The following is a 17637-nucleotide window of genomic DNA, read 5'->3' as shown; positions in this document are numbered from 1 at the left end:
TGTGTGTGTGTGACCCTGGACCACAAAACCAGTCTCAATTCACTGGGGTATATTTGTAGCAATAGCCAAAAATACACTGTATGGGTCAAAATTATTGATTTTTCTTTTATGACAAAAATCATTAGGACATTAAGTAAAGATCATGTTCCATGAAGATATTTTGTAAATTTCCTACTGTAAATATATAAAAACTTAATTTTTGATTAGTAATATACATTGCCAAGAACTTCATCTGGACAGCTTTAAAGGTGATTTTCTCAATATTTAGATTTTTTTTGCACCCTCAGATTCCAGATTTTCAAATAGTTGTATCTCGGCCAAATACTGTCCTATCATAACAAATCAATACATCATACATCGATGGAAAGCTTATTTATTCAGCTTTCAGATGATGTATAAATCTAAATTTCTAAAAATTGACCCTTATGACTGGTTTTGTGGTCCAGGGTCTCAAACACACACACACACACTTTGTGAAAAGTGAGGACATCCCATAGGCGTAATGGTTTTTATACTGTACAAACTGTATGTGCTATTGCCCTACACCAACCCTACACCTAACCCTACCCCTTACAGGAAATTTTGTGCTATTTCAGATTTTCAATACACCCCATTCTGTGTGATTTATAAGTGTTTTGAAAAGTGGGGACATGGGGTAATGTCCTGAAAAGTCACCTTCTCCTTGTAATACCTATGTCATACCCTTGTCATTATACAAATGTATGTCATTTGTCACAAAAACGCGCGCGCACACACACACACACACACACACACACACACACACACACACACACACACACACACTATAGCTCAAAAGTTTGGGCTCTGTAAGATTTTTGTATGTTTTTGAAAGAATCCTCTTATATGCTAACCAAGGCTGAGTTTATTTGATCAAAAATACAGTAAAACAGTAATATTGTGCAATACATTTTAAAAGAACTGTTTTCAATTTTAATATATCTTAAAATTTATTTTATTTCTGTGATGACAAAGCTGAATTTTCAGCAGCCATTACACCTTCAGTGTCACGATCATTCCATAAATCATTCTAATATGCTGATTTGGTGCTCAAAAAACATGTATTTTATTAATATTGAAAACAGTTGTACTCCATAATACATTTGTGGAAACTAAACATTTTTTTTATTTATTTTTTTCAGTATACATTTGATAGATTGTATACATTTTTCAGGATTCTTTGGTGAAAAAGTTCAAAACAATTATTTGGAATTTTTTTTTGTAACAATGTAAAAGATTTTACTGTCACTTTTGATCAATTTAATGCATCCTTGCTGAAAAAAAGTATTAATTTCTTTAAAAAAAAATAACACACAGAAATATTTAACTATGATAACTAAATCATACACAGAAATATTTAACTATGATAACTAAGGAGTGTTTGTTTTTCTTCATACTAAGCATTTGCGACTGTTTTTTGAGAATGTGCGAGTAAAAATTTGAAGTGGTCGCACGTGTGCGAGTGCATGGTCTGCGCAGCTCCAAAGCGTCTGCTTCATACAGCGCGCGCTGCCAAGCCGCGGAACATTGTAGCAGGAGTCAGATTTCACTGATCACGTGAAGAGAGGCGCTTTCAGCGCGAGCGCTTCGGGTGTAGAGCCTGGTTTATAGCAAGTCTATATAGCTGCAGCCCGAAGACCTCCAAGTGGGAGGGACTTATGCCGCAAGTAGGTTGGGACAGCTCCAAGTGGGAGGGTAGGTTTAGGGTTGGGTTTGGTGCAGGGCATATTAAACAAGGCCCAACCCATTTGGAGCTGGCTCCGACCTCCGTTTATACTCGCTGCATTAGCACAAGCGCGAAGGTGCGCGCCACGGATGGAGCGCAACGGAGGATTTGGTTTTCAAGCCAAAGTAAAAGGCCGCTTGTTAAACCGGAGAAGGTGAACATGTTGGTATTCTTGTAGAAAAAAAAACATGCAAGTCCTGTCAGCGACAGCCAGTTTAGTTTTACTTGTCTTTTTGTTTTCGTTTTGAAAAGCTTGTTATCTTTGCCGTTTACCTCAAGTTATGCTATGGAGGCTTTCCTTAATTTTTTTTTAAATATTAATATTAATTTGATTCCTCAGTGTTTGCTAAACATTCTGTAATTTATTAGTTATTTCAGTAATTATTTCAGTAATTCAACTCAAATTGTGAAACTCGTGTATTAAATAAATTCAATGCACACAGACTGAAGTAGCTTAAGTCTTTGGTTCTTGTAATTGTGATGATTTTGGCTCACATTTAACAAAAACCCACCAATTCACTATCTCAACAAATTAGAATACTTCTTAAGACCAATACAAAAACATTTTTATTGAATTGTTGGCCTTCTGGAAAGTATGTTCATTTACTGTATATGTACTCAATACTTGGTAGGGGCTCCTTTTGCTTTAATTACTGCCTCAATTCGGCGTGGCATGGAGGTGATCAGTTTGTGGCACTGCTGAGGTGGTAAGGAAGTCCAGGTTTCTTTGACAGTGGCCTTCAGCTCATCTGCATTTTTTGGTGTCTTGTTTCTCATTTTCCTCTTGACAATACCCCATAGATTCTCTATGGGCTTCAGGTCTGGTGAGTTTGCTGGCCAGTCAAGCACACCAACACCATGGTCATTTAACCAAATTTTGGTGCTTTTGGCAGTGTGGGCAGGTGCCAAATCCTGCTGGAAAATGAAATCAGCAGAAGGAAGCATGAAGTGCTCCAAAATTTCTTGGTAAACGGGTGCAGTGACTTTGGTTTTCAAAAAACACAATGGACCAACACCAGCAGATGGACCAAATCATCACAGACTGTGGAAACTTAACACTGGACTTCAAGCAACTTGGGCTATGAGCTTCTCCACCCTTCCTCCAGACTCTAGGACCTTGGTTTCCCAATGAAATACAAAACTTGCTCTCATCTGAAAAGAGGACTTTGGACCACTGGGCAACAGTCCAGTTCCTCTTCTCCTTAGCCCAGGTAAGACGCCTCTGACGTTGTCTGTGGTTCAGGAGTGGCTAAACAAGAGGAATACGACAACTGTAGCCAAATTCCTTGACACGTCTGTGTGTGGTGGCTCTTGATGCCTTGACTCCAGCCTCAGTCCATTCCTTGTGAAGTTCACCCAAATTCTTGAATCGATTTTGCTTGACAATCCTCATAAGGCTGCGGTTCTCTCGGTTGGATGTGCATCTTTTTCGTCCACACTTTTTCCTTCCACTCAACTTTCTGTTAACATGCTTGGATACAGCACTCTGTGAACAGCCCGCTTCTTTGGCAATGAATGTTTGTGGCTTAACCTCCTTGTGAAGGGTGTCAATGATTGTCCTCTTGAACTGTCAGATCAGCAGTCTTCCCCATGATTGTGTAGCCTAGTGAACCAAACTGAGAGACCATTTTGAAGGCTCAGGAAACCTTTGCAGGTGTTTTGAGTTGATTAGCTGATTGGCATGTCACCATATTCTAATTTGTTGAGATAGTGAATTGGTGGGTTTTTGTTAAATGTGAGCCAAAATCATCACAATTAAAAGAACCAAAGACTTCAACTACTTCAGTCTGTGTGCATTGAATTTATTTAATACACGAGTTTCACAATTTGAGTTGAATTACTGAAATAAATGAACTTTTCCACGATATTCTAATTTATTGAGAAGCACCTGTATAATACAGCATGTGATGTATCATATGCCATGCCTCCTCTTATTCGTGTTTGTTAATATATGTTATGCAAGCTAGTTTGTCATTGTAGCCTACTGTTTTATTGTTGTTGTGCTTTTTAATTAAGAATAACAATGAATCCATCTTTTGTTTTAGTCTTAAAAAGTGAAAGGTGTATAGATGTAAGCAAAACAGACAATTATATTTTCTTATAAAACGTGACATCAAGATCGCGAATTTGAAAGTGAAAGTGAAAGCGCACGTAAAAAGGAATTCCTGCTCACAATATTTAAATCACAAGTAATACTGATGAAAAAGAACGGGTTGAATGTTAAACACTTTCGTTACCATATAACTATAAACTATGATAAAAGTTCATCAGCATGCATTGATAAATCAAATTTAACATAAAAAAAAAATCAAAAATTGCGACCAAATTATGTGCTTGTGCGACCAACTGAGAAAGTTAGTTGCAAAAGTGCAACCAGTGGAAAGAATGAGTCTAGAGCCCTGACTAAGCCACACCCCCAGTGTATCACACAGTATTGACTATATTTATGGTCTCACACATTATTTGAACACTGAAGTTTATGAATTATCAAACTAATTTCATTCTTTCTGACTAAAATATAAAACTACATGCTGAGAGTTCAATATAACATGGGAAACAACTCAACTGGTAAAAAACTCTCTATATCTGACAAATGCATGTAAACAAATATTAATCTGTTTTAGAGTCACGATGCCAGTTACATAATGCACAATATAAAACACTATAGTTCTCTTCACTTCAGAATTCTAGAATCTCTTGAAGTGGATGGGAAGATATTTAAATATAAGAAAGAATGAGATAAATATATGAGAAAGAAGTACAAGTTTGGGAGTAAAAGAGTTTTTGAGGTCCTGAAAATTAGTGGAAGACTAAAGAAAAACATATTTAGAAAACATTCAATTTATAAACTAAGTCAGTGAGAAAGAGAGAGAGTGAGAGTGAGAGTGAGAGAGAGACAGGGAGAATAATGGCTGTCCTCTTTTGTATGTCTTTGACCTGGCCTCGACCCAGTGTGTCACAAAGGTTCCTTACAACCAGACCCACCCAGTCTGTTCAACTGAGCGTGAGGAATTATGGGACTGTTGTGTTTTCCCCCTTTTGTCCTGAATAACAAACAGTGGAAGTGCTGCTACAGCCAGCTGTCTAAAATATGCATCTGTCCCATTAAACTGATAGACAGACTGATAGATAGATAGATAGATAGATATATAGATAGATGGATTCTGTCTAGGGATGTTTTTTCTTTTTAATCTTTTAACAAATGCTTTGGTGGTTACAGTGCAATAAAACATCCCTCTGCTGTAGGGCCATTTAAAACAGAATACTGTAATTATGCTGGCCGCAGTACAGTAGTTAGCTCTTTAGGAAAACCATGTGTTAGACACAAAATGGTCTTAACTTCTGCAATGAGCTGTATATCAGCTATAGATCAGTTTACATGTGCAGTTTAGATGGGATTATTACCATTTTGCTGTCAATGTGTGATATATGAAATGCTTTAATATTGACACAACTGCTTAACCATTCGTGAAAGCTAATCATCTGCGAATATCAATCTCCCAAAATAGTGTCTCAGCCAGGTTGTCATAGCAGCTCAGGATCCACATTAGTGCATCTATCAAAATGAAATGTGCAACTTTCAAGAGCCATTCAGCTCTGGTTTCATCTTTAAGGTTGTCAAAATCAATGAGCTAATTTTTGTACTTGCACTCAAAGACATCATTTAAAACCGACCATGTTTACATGTTCCACTGACATTTCCCAGTCAAACAAAGGAAGCCCTTTTTTAGATGGAGGCTGACTGAAAATAGATTTACTAATTATAAGCAAACTAAGCAAGGGAACTTTCAGGCAAAACAGCTTGTTCATGTTATGGTGACCAGTAAAGAGGTGACAACACAAACTCTCAAAGCTTGTTTTGGCACACTAAATACAAGTGACACCTTTAATGAAAAAATCTTGAGGGTCTTATTTCTTGCAGCAGTCAGTGTGTAAATTCTACAGTGACTTACAAGGGGTCAATTTTTAGTAAACTCAGATGTTGCCTACCACAATAAGCCACACTTTTTACTCAGTTTTGATGATTCCTCCGGTATAATTGACATGAATTTAGTCAATGTGTAGGAGTTAAGTAGCAGATGACCTCAAAGCAAACCCACATGGACTAAGACTAACATACAGTATATGATTTCATACAGTTGTTGTGATATTATTGACGTTAATAATAATGTGAAAAACAATGACAGTACCTACTTGTTTTAATTATACATTATCTAATACCAATCTGAGCAGACAAAGCTTGAGCAGTGTCCTAATTTTCTCAATGTTCCGGGAACATTAGTTTATGGTTGTTAAAAATGAAACCTAAGAAGAACCTTCCTATAACGTTACAAATTGGTTGCCCACAAAATAACCAGAGGGGAATCATATGCTAAGATCAGGTAACCTCATAAAACACGATAGTAACCTCATTTTCTATGTGAGGGCCTGTTTGATACAATGTAAAAAAAAAAATACACACAGATTGGCATTGGAACTTTCATGATAACTGAAACAATAATGTTTAAATGTTTCTAATATTGACCTATATTTGACAAACTTTAGATATTCCCTAATCCAAACACACTTTTTGATATGTTTTTCTCAGAGAGATTCAATATGGGGGGTGACACACCTAAGCGCCCTGATTCTTATTTGCACCCTGGTATCACATAGGCATGTTCCATACTTATATATTATGGAAATTCAGTATAGAATTAAATATCTCTATTATGTGTTTAAACGTAGCAGGTGTCAATAAAGACTTAAATTTATCATGCAAGTACCAACATAAAAATAATCTGTGCATGCAACGCATAAACCGCGTCTGTTTGAGGGCGCGAGAAACAGGTTAAAGCCATCCAGAGCAGATCTTTGCCTTTACGCCTTACGTTTGGATAAAAAAAAAAAAATGAAACGCCGCAGTTCACTGACGCCATCTTGCTTCTGTCAGCTAACATCCTTTTTTAATGTTCCTTAAAAGATCTCTTCACCATGAACCAGTCCCACAGCATTTACGCATTTTAACAATCATCCCCACATAGCAAAACAAATCCCTTCATGAAACACTCGTGTGAATATTAGCTGCGCAAAGGCGCCGCAGAGGACTGATTTTCCTCTGATGCTGGAATGGTTAAGGAGGGCCGCCGGATTGCTGTCACAGCATTTATTCGCCCAAAATGGAGCACTGCAATCTTGCAAACCAGCCGTATGGTTTATGTTTCTTTATTTTGTGTATATATTGCAAGTGATGAGGGACTGCGTTCTTTAATACATGCCTCCTTGACAAAGAGCTGTCAGTCACTGTGTTTACAGGATTTCACCACCCGTATATGCATGACACGAGTTCATGTTCCTCTGATCCATATTTATTTGCTCAAACGTAAAAACATCACGGGTACAGCAAGATAAAACCGCCATATCAGCATTTTCCACCGTGCGATTCTTCATCAGCACGTCCTTCGAGTGTGAATCTGATGGTTTCTTATGAAGGTGAGCAGATGACTCCCAAATATAAAAACAACTTAATGCTTTCTTATAAAGATGTCAGAATGTTACGCGTCTTTTCTCAGTGATATGTATCACTTTCTCAAGCTCGCCACTTCTACAGTTCGCCAGTTATGCCAAATATTTGTGCAAACCGAGCGATCCCGCTGCACCAGTAGTCTCCACCCTACACTTTTTAATTGATTTAAAACAATGATGGCAAAGAAAACCCATAGCATTAGAAAGAACCACGATCCTGCTGAAATACGCCACTGACAATCCCGCAGAGCTCAAAATGTCTGTCTGCATCCGTGTCAGGCTCTCGCTTTGCGTTTTCCCCCCCTTCGCTCCCAGGCCGTCCTTTAAAGTATGGAGGAGAATCAAGCTCCTTCTCCATTACACAATCACTATTCTTACCTCGATGGCGAGCGACAGACTCGTCAGCATTAACAGCAGGAATACCGTACGGTCCATACCCATGGCCGTGTTCCCGAATGTAGCACGTCCTGATGGATAAACGTCCTGAGAGGATCAGGGTTTTTCTGTGGCGATTTTCAGCTCCGTGTTCTCCTATCGTCTGTGCTGGTTGTGCTTTGTGAGAATGCGCGACTGCACACAGCTGCTCCAGTGAAAGTCAGCTGACCACACGTCTGGAGAGTGTGCGAGAGAGTGGAGTTGTAGATCGAAGGTGGTCAGGGAGGAAACCGCAGAATTTAACCGATACATCAAAACACTGGAATGAATGAAAAGAAAGAACGCAGGGGACAATCGCAAAGCCTTGAATCTCTGTTCGATTTAAACTAGGCCTATAGCATTATCTTAGTGTAACACCTTTTTATAGCTATAGAAATAACAATTACACAGAAATAACCAAAGCCATATGACCAATGGGTGAGTTTATTACGTTTTTGTTGCTTTATAACCTCTCTCCAATTAGGTCAAAGATGTCTATAAGTGGGCAGCAGGGGCCACATCTCTCCAAATGATATATAAATTCATATTCAATACGTGTCTAGCTAAAACTCAAGATCCAACACTTACGAAAAATAACTATGGTTTTACTATAAATAATAATAATAAAAATCATGGTTACTATAGTGAAACCATGGTAACCACAAATTAACCATGATTTTGGTACACTAACCTTAGTTTAACCATGATATTTGTAGTAAAACTGTGGTTATACAAATGGTAATCAATACACTAAAAAAAAACATGGTTACCACACTTTTACTATACAATAAAATCATGATTAATTTTCGTAAAGGGAAGAAATTGGCTACAATTAACATTTCTCAATCTAAAAAAAGTATTTGCGTGGCGAAAATGTCTGCCCTATCTTTGCCCCATATATCTTGGTAAAGACGGAGCCATTTCAGGCTTCCAAAGTGTGGTCTTGTGGCTGTGACAACAGTGTCAAAACTCTTATTTCAATTACAGACAAAAGGACTAGGAAAAAAAAAAACAATTGCATGGAAGGGGAACTAAAAGTCCTCCAGCGCCATCTTATGGAATTAATGCAACAATTCATTGAAGATTTTAGATTTAGCCTATTTGTCCAGTCTGGAGATATTGTTTTCACAAATGTTGCTTAAAAGCAGTAAACGCCTCAGGCTAGTCAGGTGCAAATCCATGCATTTTATGTAAAAGTTCTAGATTCTTTATAAAGGTCTAGGTCTGTTTCAGGTAACTGAAAATTATAGAACCATAAACTTCTCCGTTACATCCGGTGAACGTGCAAGGAATGCTAGAAGTGCTTCAAACTGTGGTTAAAAACGGAAACAAAGTTGCGTTCGGTTAAACAAACGGAAATATAGCCTACAGGTCGTTAAGTAAATACTATTTTAATTTCCTTTTTGTATTTGAGAGGTTACGAGTGCTTGGCAGCACATAGCTACTTCAAAATTTCTATCCTCTTGGACTGAAATGATGACCCTGGCATTGCTGATGATGATTGAGTCTTTACTGAATGTTTATGGACCATAGTGTCAAATAACTGCATAGCAAACTATACAGATTAAAAATAAATTAAGAACATCATTTTACAATAATAGTCGTTTTATGCATATGCACGTTTAATTTAAATTGAAAGATAAAATGTAAAACTATATGCTACATGTTGTAGCTTTATAGAGCCAAGTCCTTTTTGTTGGTTTATCCATCCAATAGGGCAAGCTATATATCCTCTCACATTCAACTGCTTTTATTTCAGCAAATTTCTTAAGGTGTAAAACTAAATAAACTGAACAAGTTTCCATGACAAACAAAAATGGAATAATGAGTCCCTGAACGGGGGACACTTCTGATCACTGCAGTCTTCCATAGTGGTGAAATTTTGGCTCACACACTTTTTTTAGTTTTTTTTTGGTAATTTGGTAATGGTGATTTTAGATGACCTTTTGGATGTATTTAAATATAAGACACTTTATAATCTATAATAACATTTATTAACAATTTATATAATATTATCTCTAAATCTTCTTGTACATTTAGACAAGCACCTGCAATTGGCCAAATTAAATATATGTTGTGTTTGAATTTGCACATATTACTTTGCAAAAGTGTTTGCAGTTAGTTTTTAATATTACATTCTTGAGGACTCTATGCTTACATTTCTTTTCAGGAGCACTAGTGCTCCTACTTAAAAGTAAATAAATAAATAAATAAATAAAAAATAGGAACAGACCTTCTGATCAATGACAGGAGGGTCATTCCTGGGATTCGGTAACATTTCAACTTGGAATATACATGTTCTTCTAAATACCCCACATCATTAGGCACATATCAAACCTCCAAAAAATATTCATCATATTTTAATACATCTGTGACAAATGGGAGAGCCATGGGAACAGAGTGAGACCGGTGAGTGGCGCAGGTGTCGCTCATTATCATTAACTCCACTGGCCTCGCTCCGTTCCCACGGCTCTCAGCCCTGCCCCACTCGTCACAATATCATATTCAAAATATCATATTTTCCCACCTCAGGCATTAAAGACCTTTTATTATTTTTAGGGGTTTTTTCCAGCTTTTTTTTTTTCTCAACCCCATAACGGCCAAAATGGGATTGGTTTAAAAAGGGTTTTACACAGAAATCGTTATAAAACAAACATCTACCTTACTGCTTTTGTGTCCCTGATAACAATTGAATGATAACAAATGTAACATTTATCATCATTTTCACATTTTTATGGGACTGAAGCTAAAAATACACAAATTGTGTCTACAGTCTCTGTATTTTTGTAAAAAATATTTTGAATTTAAAATTTTAACTAAAACCACAATTTTATTGTTTTAGCCCTTAACATGTCAGATGGTAATCAGCAAGAAATACTTTTGTTCTTAATTGTCTTCCCTATATTTTTCTAAAAATATTAATGTGACTAGGTGTGATGGGGTTGAAGACTGTAACACATTTGAAGGGATACATCGCCTTAAATTTAAATTTTTGGTTTTGTTTCTCTCTCATATTGTCCCCTTGTTTCTGGGTCAACATATCTGCATGGCCAACATTGTCTTTCTGCTGCAAATGTGGGAGCAATTTCTGATGTATGATGCTTGTCAATGTTTAAGTGGACATATTATGTCAAAAATTCTATTTAAAACAAAAATATGAGTTGTCATGATTTTGGAGTATATATATTTACTGAAACCATGACTATTTTATATTTTTTTCATTTAAATTATTAATAAATGAAGCAAATAACTCAACCCTGTCACAAGTTTACAACCCTGTAACAATGAGAAATACATATATTTGTGATGGGGTTGAGTGTGACGGGGTTGCGGTTTTTCACACAAAATGGCCACTGCTGCTCATGTAGCATAGGAGAGTAGACCATATATGGCAGCAATAAAATAAACACATTGTATATACTTATGAATTAAAATAAAATGTTGAAAAAGTAATAATTGTCCATCTTAATTTTATATGACGGTTGAGTTGTTAAGCTTGACAGTACCCTCCCTGACTATAACATGCCTCAGAAATATGAATAAAAAGTATGATACTACTAACCATTTTCTGCACCACTATTAAAGAGAACTGAATGAAGTCACATATGAGTGGAGACTAAATAATTAGGGGCTAGAATGGTTAGTGTGATGGGGGTTGAGTTCAGACTGAGAGACATAACTTTAAAGTCTGTTTTTTAGCAAATATTTTGCATTTTTTTAGAAAAATATTTTTTACAAGAAAGGAACACAAGTAAATGCTTACATTGTTGCCAAAAGTCACAGACACTATGCACATTTTGTTAATAATTTTCTAAGCACAAACTCAGGGACATTACAAAATGCTTGGTTCAAGATAGATATAAGACATTATTTTATGCTAAAAATATAAAAATGCAATAATTCTTTTTATTAATTATAATGGGCATCCCAAAGTTTTGTGAAAAGCTTCTAACGATTCATTTTGGTGAACCACCACTTTAGAAACTCTGGGGGACTAAAATATTACCGAATTCCAGGAATGACCCAGAGATGAACCTTCCTATTGATATTTGACTCCTTAAAGTTTTTTCTAACTTTATTAAATGTATGTCATCTTTTGTGCCAAAAAATTTATATTTATAAACTTTTATCAGGAAGAATAAGTTTCAAGTCAAATGAAATCAGCATCAACAATTCATCTTTGCATGGCACAAAAGAGCACAAATATTAAGGAATATTTACAGAATTTAAGAAATTTTTGACAAGACTCAGAGGTGGCATTAATGCATCTCATAATAACAATATTATGAGATTAATGTTTTAAATATAGAAACTTCAATGATTTAAATGACTCAATTTATACTTTAAAAATGAAACAGAAACTGCCAGTAGGTGGCAGCAAGTCACTGTCTTTGACACTGAATCATTCATTCAATCGATTCGTTCAAACGGCTGATTCATTCAGGAAAGAAGCAAGTGACTCTCTTTATGAATGGGTCATTGAATCATTGACTCACTAGATTTGTTCAAAAGCAAAGATTCATTCATAAACGAAACAGCGCTGTGTCAAACACTTGCGCAGAGGCTCAGCTGTGACTTTGTTTTTTAACTATATTTTTGTTGACGAAATGGAGCAAAACAGACAACAGTCTGTGCTGTGAGGAGCAGGACGCGCAGCGATAGAAAAGCATTTCTATTGGCTGCAGTCTGCAGGTATTAAATGGTAAAAGACGGCATAAACACAGCGCTATGTTTATATGCAGAACTGGGATCGCTTTCGTAGTCTTTTGAATGGATAAAATATAGAAATCAAAATTCTCAAAATTTCTAACCAGTTGGAAATGAAACGCCGTCCCCCCTCGAAACTCCCCGGACTCTGTCCCACCGCGTCCCCCTGACAGTGTCTACTTATGTTCCCACTGCTCAAACTGTGACTGACAGCTTGGGGGTCCCCAGAACACTTTTTCCAGGGGTCCACAGACTCTGTATATGTTCAGTCAAATAAATTGATACATTTAGCTTTTATGTTGCATAAAATGTCTAAATCAAACATAACATATCATATACATATACAACATATACAGTTCTGCTCAATTAATAAAATCCCAGGGGGTTATTTTAATCAGCTGTTTATTAACTTTTTTTTAAATTGTCTTTTAAATAAATAAAGAAACTCACATTAAAATACACTTGGAAACCTATTAGAATTATTCCTTTTTGCTATTTTTCAAACGGCTTTTCTATAATTTAATTATATAGTTCAATCTTATGTAATACCGTCATAAAAAATATAAATGATAACTTATTAAAAAGAAAATAATCTAAACAAAGAGTGAAATAAACATTCAACATTAGTGTACTTGCAAAGCAGCCAATGTCAGTGAAGGGAATACTTGAGATGAAATATGACACAGGTGATGTGTGAGGTTAACTAGGCCTGCCGCTTGTAGCAGAATATTTTTTATTAGCCTATGTGTCATTTCCATTTAAGCTGCAATTTTGTTTTGAATCTATTATAGATTTGAGAAAAGGCATAGCATGTGAAAACACAAATAATGTATTTCTGAGTGATATATAGATTTACATTTTTATTTATGCAAATTTCTTATGTGCTGTTTTCACAATTTGTTTTGTTATGGCACAGATCAACACAAAGATCAAGACTTAAAAAAAAAAAATGCAAAAAAAAAATGCAAAAACAAAAGTTTGTCCAAAGGCACGTACTTTTGGGATTTATATGCCATATAGGCTAGTTTACTAGAAACTTAAAGTTGACACACTACTTTTTTATATACTACATTTTTGAAGATTGTTTATGGTGACCATAAAAGCTTATCTTCTGAATCCATGTAATGACAAATCAGGCAATTTTCCATTCCGCATTTTCAAATGGCATGTAGCCCTCACCTGTTACATAAGAAAACACTGGGGTCAAATATCTCATCATTTTTGAATATGAATGCAAATATTAGATTACAGTATCTGCTCCAGTCACAATGGATATTCATTTGTGAAATATGGCTGAAACTGCATCTGCAAGATACACCTTTCTGTTAACGTAGGCTACTTCATATAGTATGACAACGTGATTAATAAAGTCTTATTTGCTTGACAATAACAGCGTGAAAAGTGAAAGTAAAAACGGCCTAGAAATGAAACTGTAGCGACATCTAATGGAAGAAACACAAGAATGCATAGTATGGCACATTGTGCTGTTCATCTTGTTCAGTCAGGGTTTTTTCCTTCCCATTATTGCTGTTCAAAACAGTAAACAAGTTAGACTAGTCCTATGTAGTGTAGTGCCAGGTGCAATCACATACCCATAAAGTTTTAGGTCACACGTTCAGGTAACCGACAACTAGCTTACCTATAAAACTGCGCTCTCAGTCACACCCGGTAGGCTTTGCGGTGACTGAGTGAGTGGGATGATGGTGTAGGCGCGTCACAACGACACAAACTTCACGAGTGATTCATTCATTTCACTTCACTTTCCTCAAGCGATCTGATACGTGTGCTTCTTCTGCAGCGGAATTTAAACCAAAGGTCAGCAGGATATTGTGTTTGTAGTTTTTATTATATACACAAACACAAATTTTAATCCATTGTTTGCTGATATTGATATATCACTGTATTTAGAATAATGTCATGCTTTCAGTGTAATACGTTTTTAGCCATCTGCAGCTTACTGGTTAGAGATTCTTGACTCAAAATACGGTTTGTTTGAAATTACGATTGCTTCGACTGTTTCGCGGAGCTCTTGTTTTTTTTCAATTATAGGCGAGACTACAGGGCATTCCATAGTCATGATCAAATGACAAAAGCTTTGTGGAAAAACTATTTGGCTCTTTTTGTTTTTCATGTGACCGGGGGGGGGGAGGCTGTGTTCTAATAAACTTCATCGATGCATTAAGCTGCTAGGCTTGGAGATCGTTTTCTTCTTTTAACGAATAATATCGTGTGTCTTAACAGGACAAAGCGCAGATGTTTGTATTTATGTATTTCTCGCATGAAACTATGCATCTTTAGCCTAGTTTGTAGCCTATCGGTTTGTTTGAGAACGTGGGAATTTCCAGCATAATTCAAAACCTGCTTCTCTCTCCTCCAGGACAATCATGAAGACCTTTGCATTGCTGACACTTCTGCTCATCATGAGTGAGTCTTTTTTAATGCTTCTGGACCTATAAATAAATAACTTTATTCATTAACAATATATAATTTTTATTGGTCACATTCTGTTATACATGTTAGGCTATTTACATTAAAAAAGTTTGTAATTATTTTTATCCATGTATAAAACAAATTCTGTTCCTTTAGAGAGCCATATATTTCTTCTTCTTTTGGTATATCTGATAGTGCCTTTAATTTATATATATATATATATATATATATATATATATATATATATATATATATATATATATATATATAAATAAAAACATATTGCCTGTCTTGAACGTTTGTAAACGTTCCAGTGTTTGTAAATGAATTTGAGTGTTTTGTCATGATAATTACTGTCTTTAACTGTTCTTGTAGGTGGTTCTGCAGTGGGACAAACGTTGACAGATAATTTGACCGGCTATGTTGGAATGGATGTACTTTTATCAATTAACTGTTCTAATGACCCGAAAGAGCTGGTATGGCAGAAAGGTGACAGAGTAGTGAATGTTCATCCACAAGACAAGAGCATCATAGATGATTCCTACGTGGACAGGACACAACTCTTCATAAACAAGGAGAACAGAAACTGTTCCCTGCTGCTCCGCAACATCTCTGCAACAGATGCAGGACTTTACACCTGTCATGCCCTAGTCAGGGTTGATAACGACGTCTGGTCAAGCAAGTCTAAAGAAGTTAATTTAACAGGTGAGTTTTCTAATTATGAATTTATTTGTTCAAGCAGATCAGTAGTTCATATCTTGAAAGGAAACAGCAAGCCTCTTCCTGTTTTACACTTTCAGTGTGCTTCCCTTTTCAAAGTGCAAGTCTGCTTAGCTGTAGTCTACTAGGAATGGCTAGATAATGACGTGTAAGAGACTCACAGGTTGGAAAAAAGCTGCTAAAAAGCAGAACTTTCATGACAACCAAAGGAAGTTGAACTTGTAGCCACTGCAGCAGAACCGAAAGTTATTGCCACCAGAGAATAGCCTATGTCAGGATCATAAACATCATTGTTGTCATTTGCGGTGCAACCAATGATGATAAATAGCTCATCTATTGAATGGTATCAGAGACTAAAGAACAAAAAACAGTACTTGGGTTGTGTTAAAGTATAAATAATGATGTAGGCTCTGAGCTGGGGTTTCAAATGCTGAGATTTTGCTAGAAACTCTGCCTGTGATTCTTTAATTTTTTTGGATTGTAAGCTGTAATGTGTGGTAGTGTAAAGATATTGATGACAATGATATCTCATAAGATTATAACATAACCAATAACATATCTCATAATCTCTTTTACCAGTGTCTGAAATGGAGAACGACCCTGAAAAACACACTGAAGACTATTCTGTCACAGCTGTCTCTGTTAGTGTTCCCATTTTGTTAGTAATGCTTATACTGGCTGTCAGCCTGCTTCTAACCCTACTGATGAAACGACACCATCGGAGAAACACGGTAAACTTTTTGTCTTTTGTCAATATAATATATTTTAATGTTTTTTTTAATTCACTAGATGACAAAAAACCTCACAGCAAAAAAAAATAAAAAATAAATAAAAGTTCATAAACACTAGACAAACACTAATATAGACTATAGGCATTGTTCACACCAAATGCCTGTTTTTTTAAATTGATTTTCTATGCAAACATAAATGGTTGCACTGCTTTTCACTGTTTATCTCACGGCATAAGTGTCACATTTTTGAGATGTCATGTTAAGTTGCAAACAGATTAACTCAAAAAATGTGCTTCAAGATACCTGACAAGCCGTTTTGTTTCAGTCCGTTGCACTCCGTCTATCTTCTTTTAATTCCAAGAATATTACCCTTAATGACGTTTGAGTTTTGCCATGGTGCACTGAAGAAATCGATTTTATGACATCTTTATATACATTTTTTATGTTATTATTTCTATTCAAATAAACTTTTTTTTTGTTGTAAAGTAAAACCTCTTCCTGTAGCGGCCCAATTCCTTGAATAGCGCTCATGGCAAAAGTAAACCTACACCAATTGCAGTCACACACTTTCAGAGCACAGCTTTAGGGCTCAAGTTCCAGTGTTTGACACGTTTAATCATAGTACCTGAAAAATTTCCAAAAAGCCTGACTGTGATTTTTTCTTCTTCTTTTTTGCTACAGGACATTGATTCACCGGCTGAGAAACCTATGCTACAGCATGTGTGAAGTGCTCTTGCTCGACAGTTTAATGGACTAACTTCTACAGTATGTTGTAATGCAAGGTCCTTCACAACTACAATGGAAAATAAGAGGCCTTAGCCCGAAACCAATGCGTTCGCATGTGGGCATTACACAGCAGTGCGTGCCGATCCGTCTCGCTTTGAGACAGGTCAATGTGCAGTCTTCAGTTGTAACACTGTTACTTGATATTACAACTGAATTGTGAATACACTGTGAATATACATTCAGTAGGCATTACAGTTTTGTAACATGACAAGATTCTCCTTGTAGGAACTGTCTATATACATTCTTTGAAGAAGAGATGTAATAGATAGGGGATGTGCAGTTTATATTTTGCCTTTTCCTCTCTATTTGAGACACTTTGGTGGTCTCAATTCTAAACAGGCTTTCCAAATCAGTTTATTTTATTGTTCATATGTGTACAGCAATCATTTACTAAGCACACATTATGTAAGCTTCTTTACATTTACTCTTGAATGGGTTGTTTTACTCAGCTTGTGCTGATTTCATTTATGTGGAAGAAATAATATGGCACTCCCTATGGGATATGTTTGCTTTTTTTACTGTACTAAATTTCATTTACTTTTAAATGAATTCTGTAAAGTGCTTCAAACCTGCCGAGGCAATAAACCTTTTACATATACA

At 36.0% G+C, this 17637-nt stretch overlaps 2 protein-coding genes across 4 annotated transcripts in view; one reads left to right on the top strand and one right to left on the bottom strand.

The window, feature by feature from the left end:
• Positions 1-7908, bottom strand: part of appb (amyloid beta (A4) precursor protein b) — a 23357-nt gene extending 15449 nt beyond the window's left edge. The window contains exon 1 of one of the 2 annotated variants that reach the window (XM_058786344.1): positions 7628-7908. In XM_058786344.1, coding sequence (XP_058642327.1) covers positions 7628-7690 — 63 coding nt within the window. In that variant the 5' untranslated portion in view covers positions 7691-7908. The remainder of the gene's footprint in view (positions 1-7627) is intronic. The other variant, XM_058786345.1, reaches the window with a different exon arrangement.
• On the top strand, positions 6744-17637 carry si:dkey-192g7.3 (uncharacterized). Of its 2 annotated transcripts, none has more exons than XM_058786355.1 (5): positions 6744-7216; positions 14748-14794; positions 15176-15505; positions 16100-16251; positions 16933-17637. In XM_058786355.1, the coding sequence occupies exons 2-5, from the start codon at positions 14755-14757 to the stop codon at positions 16975-16977; spliced, it is 567 nt and encodes a 188-aa protein (XP_058642338.1). In that variant the 5' UTR covers positions 6744-7216; positions 14748-14754; the 3' UTR covers positions 16978-17637. The 2 variants fall into 2 exon arrangements, with proteins under 2 accessions (XP_058642338.1, XP_058642337.1); XM_058786354.1 differs by lacking the exon at positions 6744-7216 and adding an exon at positions 14050-14185.

This window comes from Onychostoma macrolepis, chromosome 09, assembly GCF_012432095.1.
Source record: "Onychostoma macrolepis isolate SWU-2019 chromosome 09, ASM1243209v1, whole genome shotgun sequence".
In the NCBI taxonomy this organism is placed as follows: domain Eukaryota; kingdom Metazoa; phylum Chordata; class Actinopteri; order Cypriniformes; family Cyprinidae; genus Onychostoma; species Onychostoma macrolepis.
This window is presented reverse-complemented; position numbering and strand designations above follow the sequence as displayed.

Excerpts from the sequence above, each read along its gene's own strand:
- si:dkey-192g7.3 (XM_058786355.1), top strand. The coding sequence starts at position 14,755 with ATGAAGACCTTTGCATTGCTGACACTTCTGCTCATCATGA. Across the intron at positions 15,506-16,099 it reads TAAAGAAGTTAATTTAACAG|TGTCTGAAATGGAGAACGAC; the intron begins GTGAGTTTTCTA and ends CTCTTTTACCAG. Across the intron at positions 16,252-16,932 it reads GACACCATCGGAGAAACACG|GACATTGATTCACCGGCTGA; the intron begins GTAAACTTTTTG and ends TTTTTGCTACAG.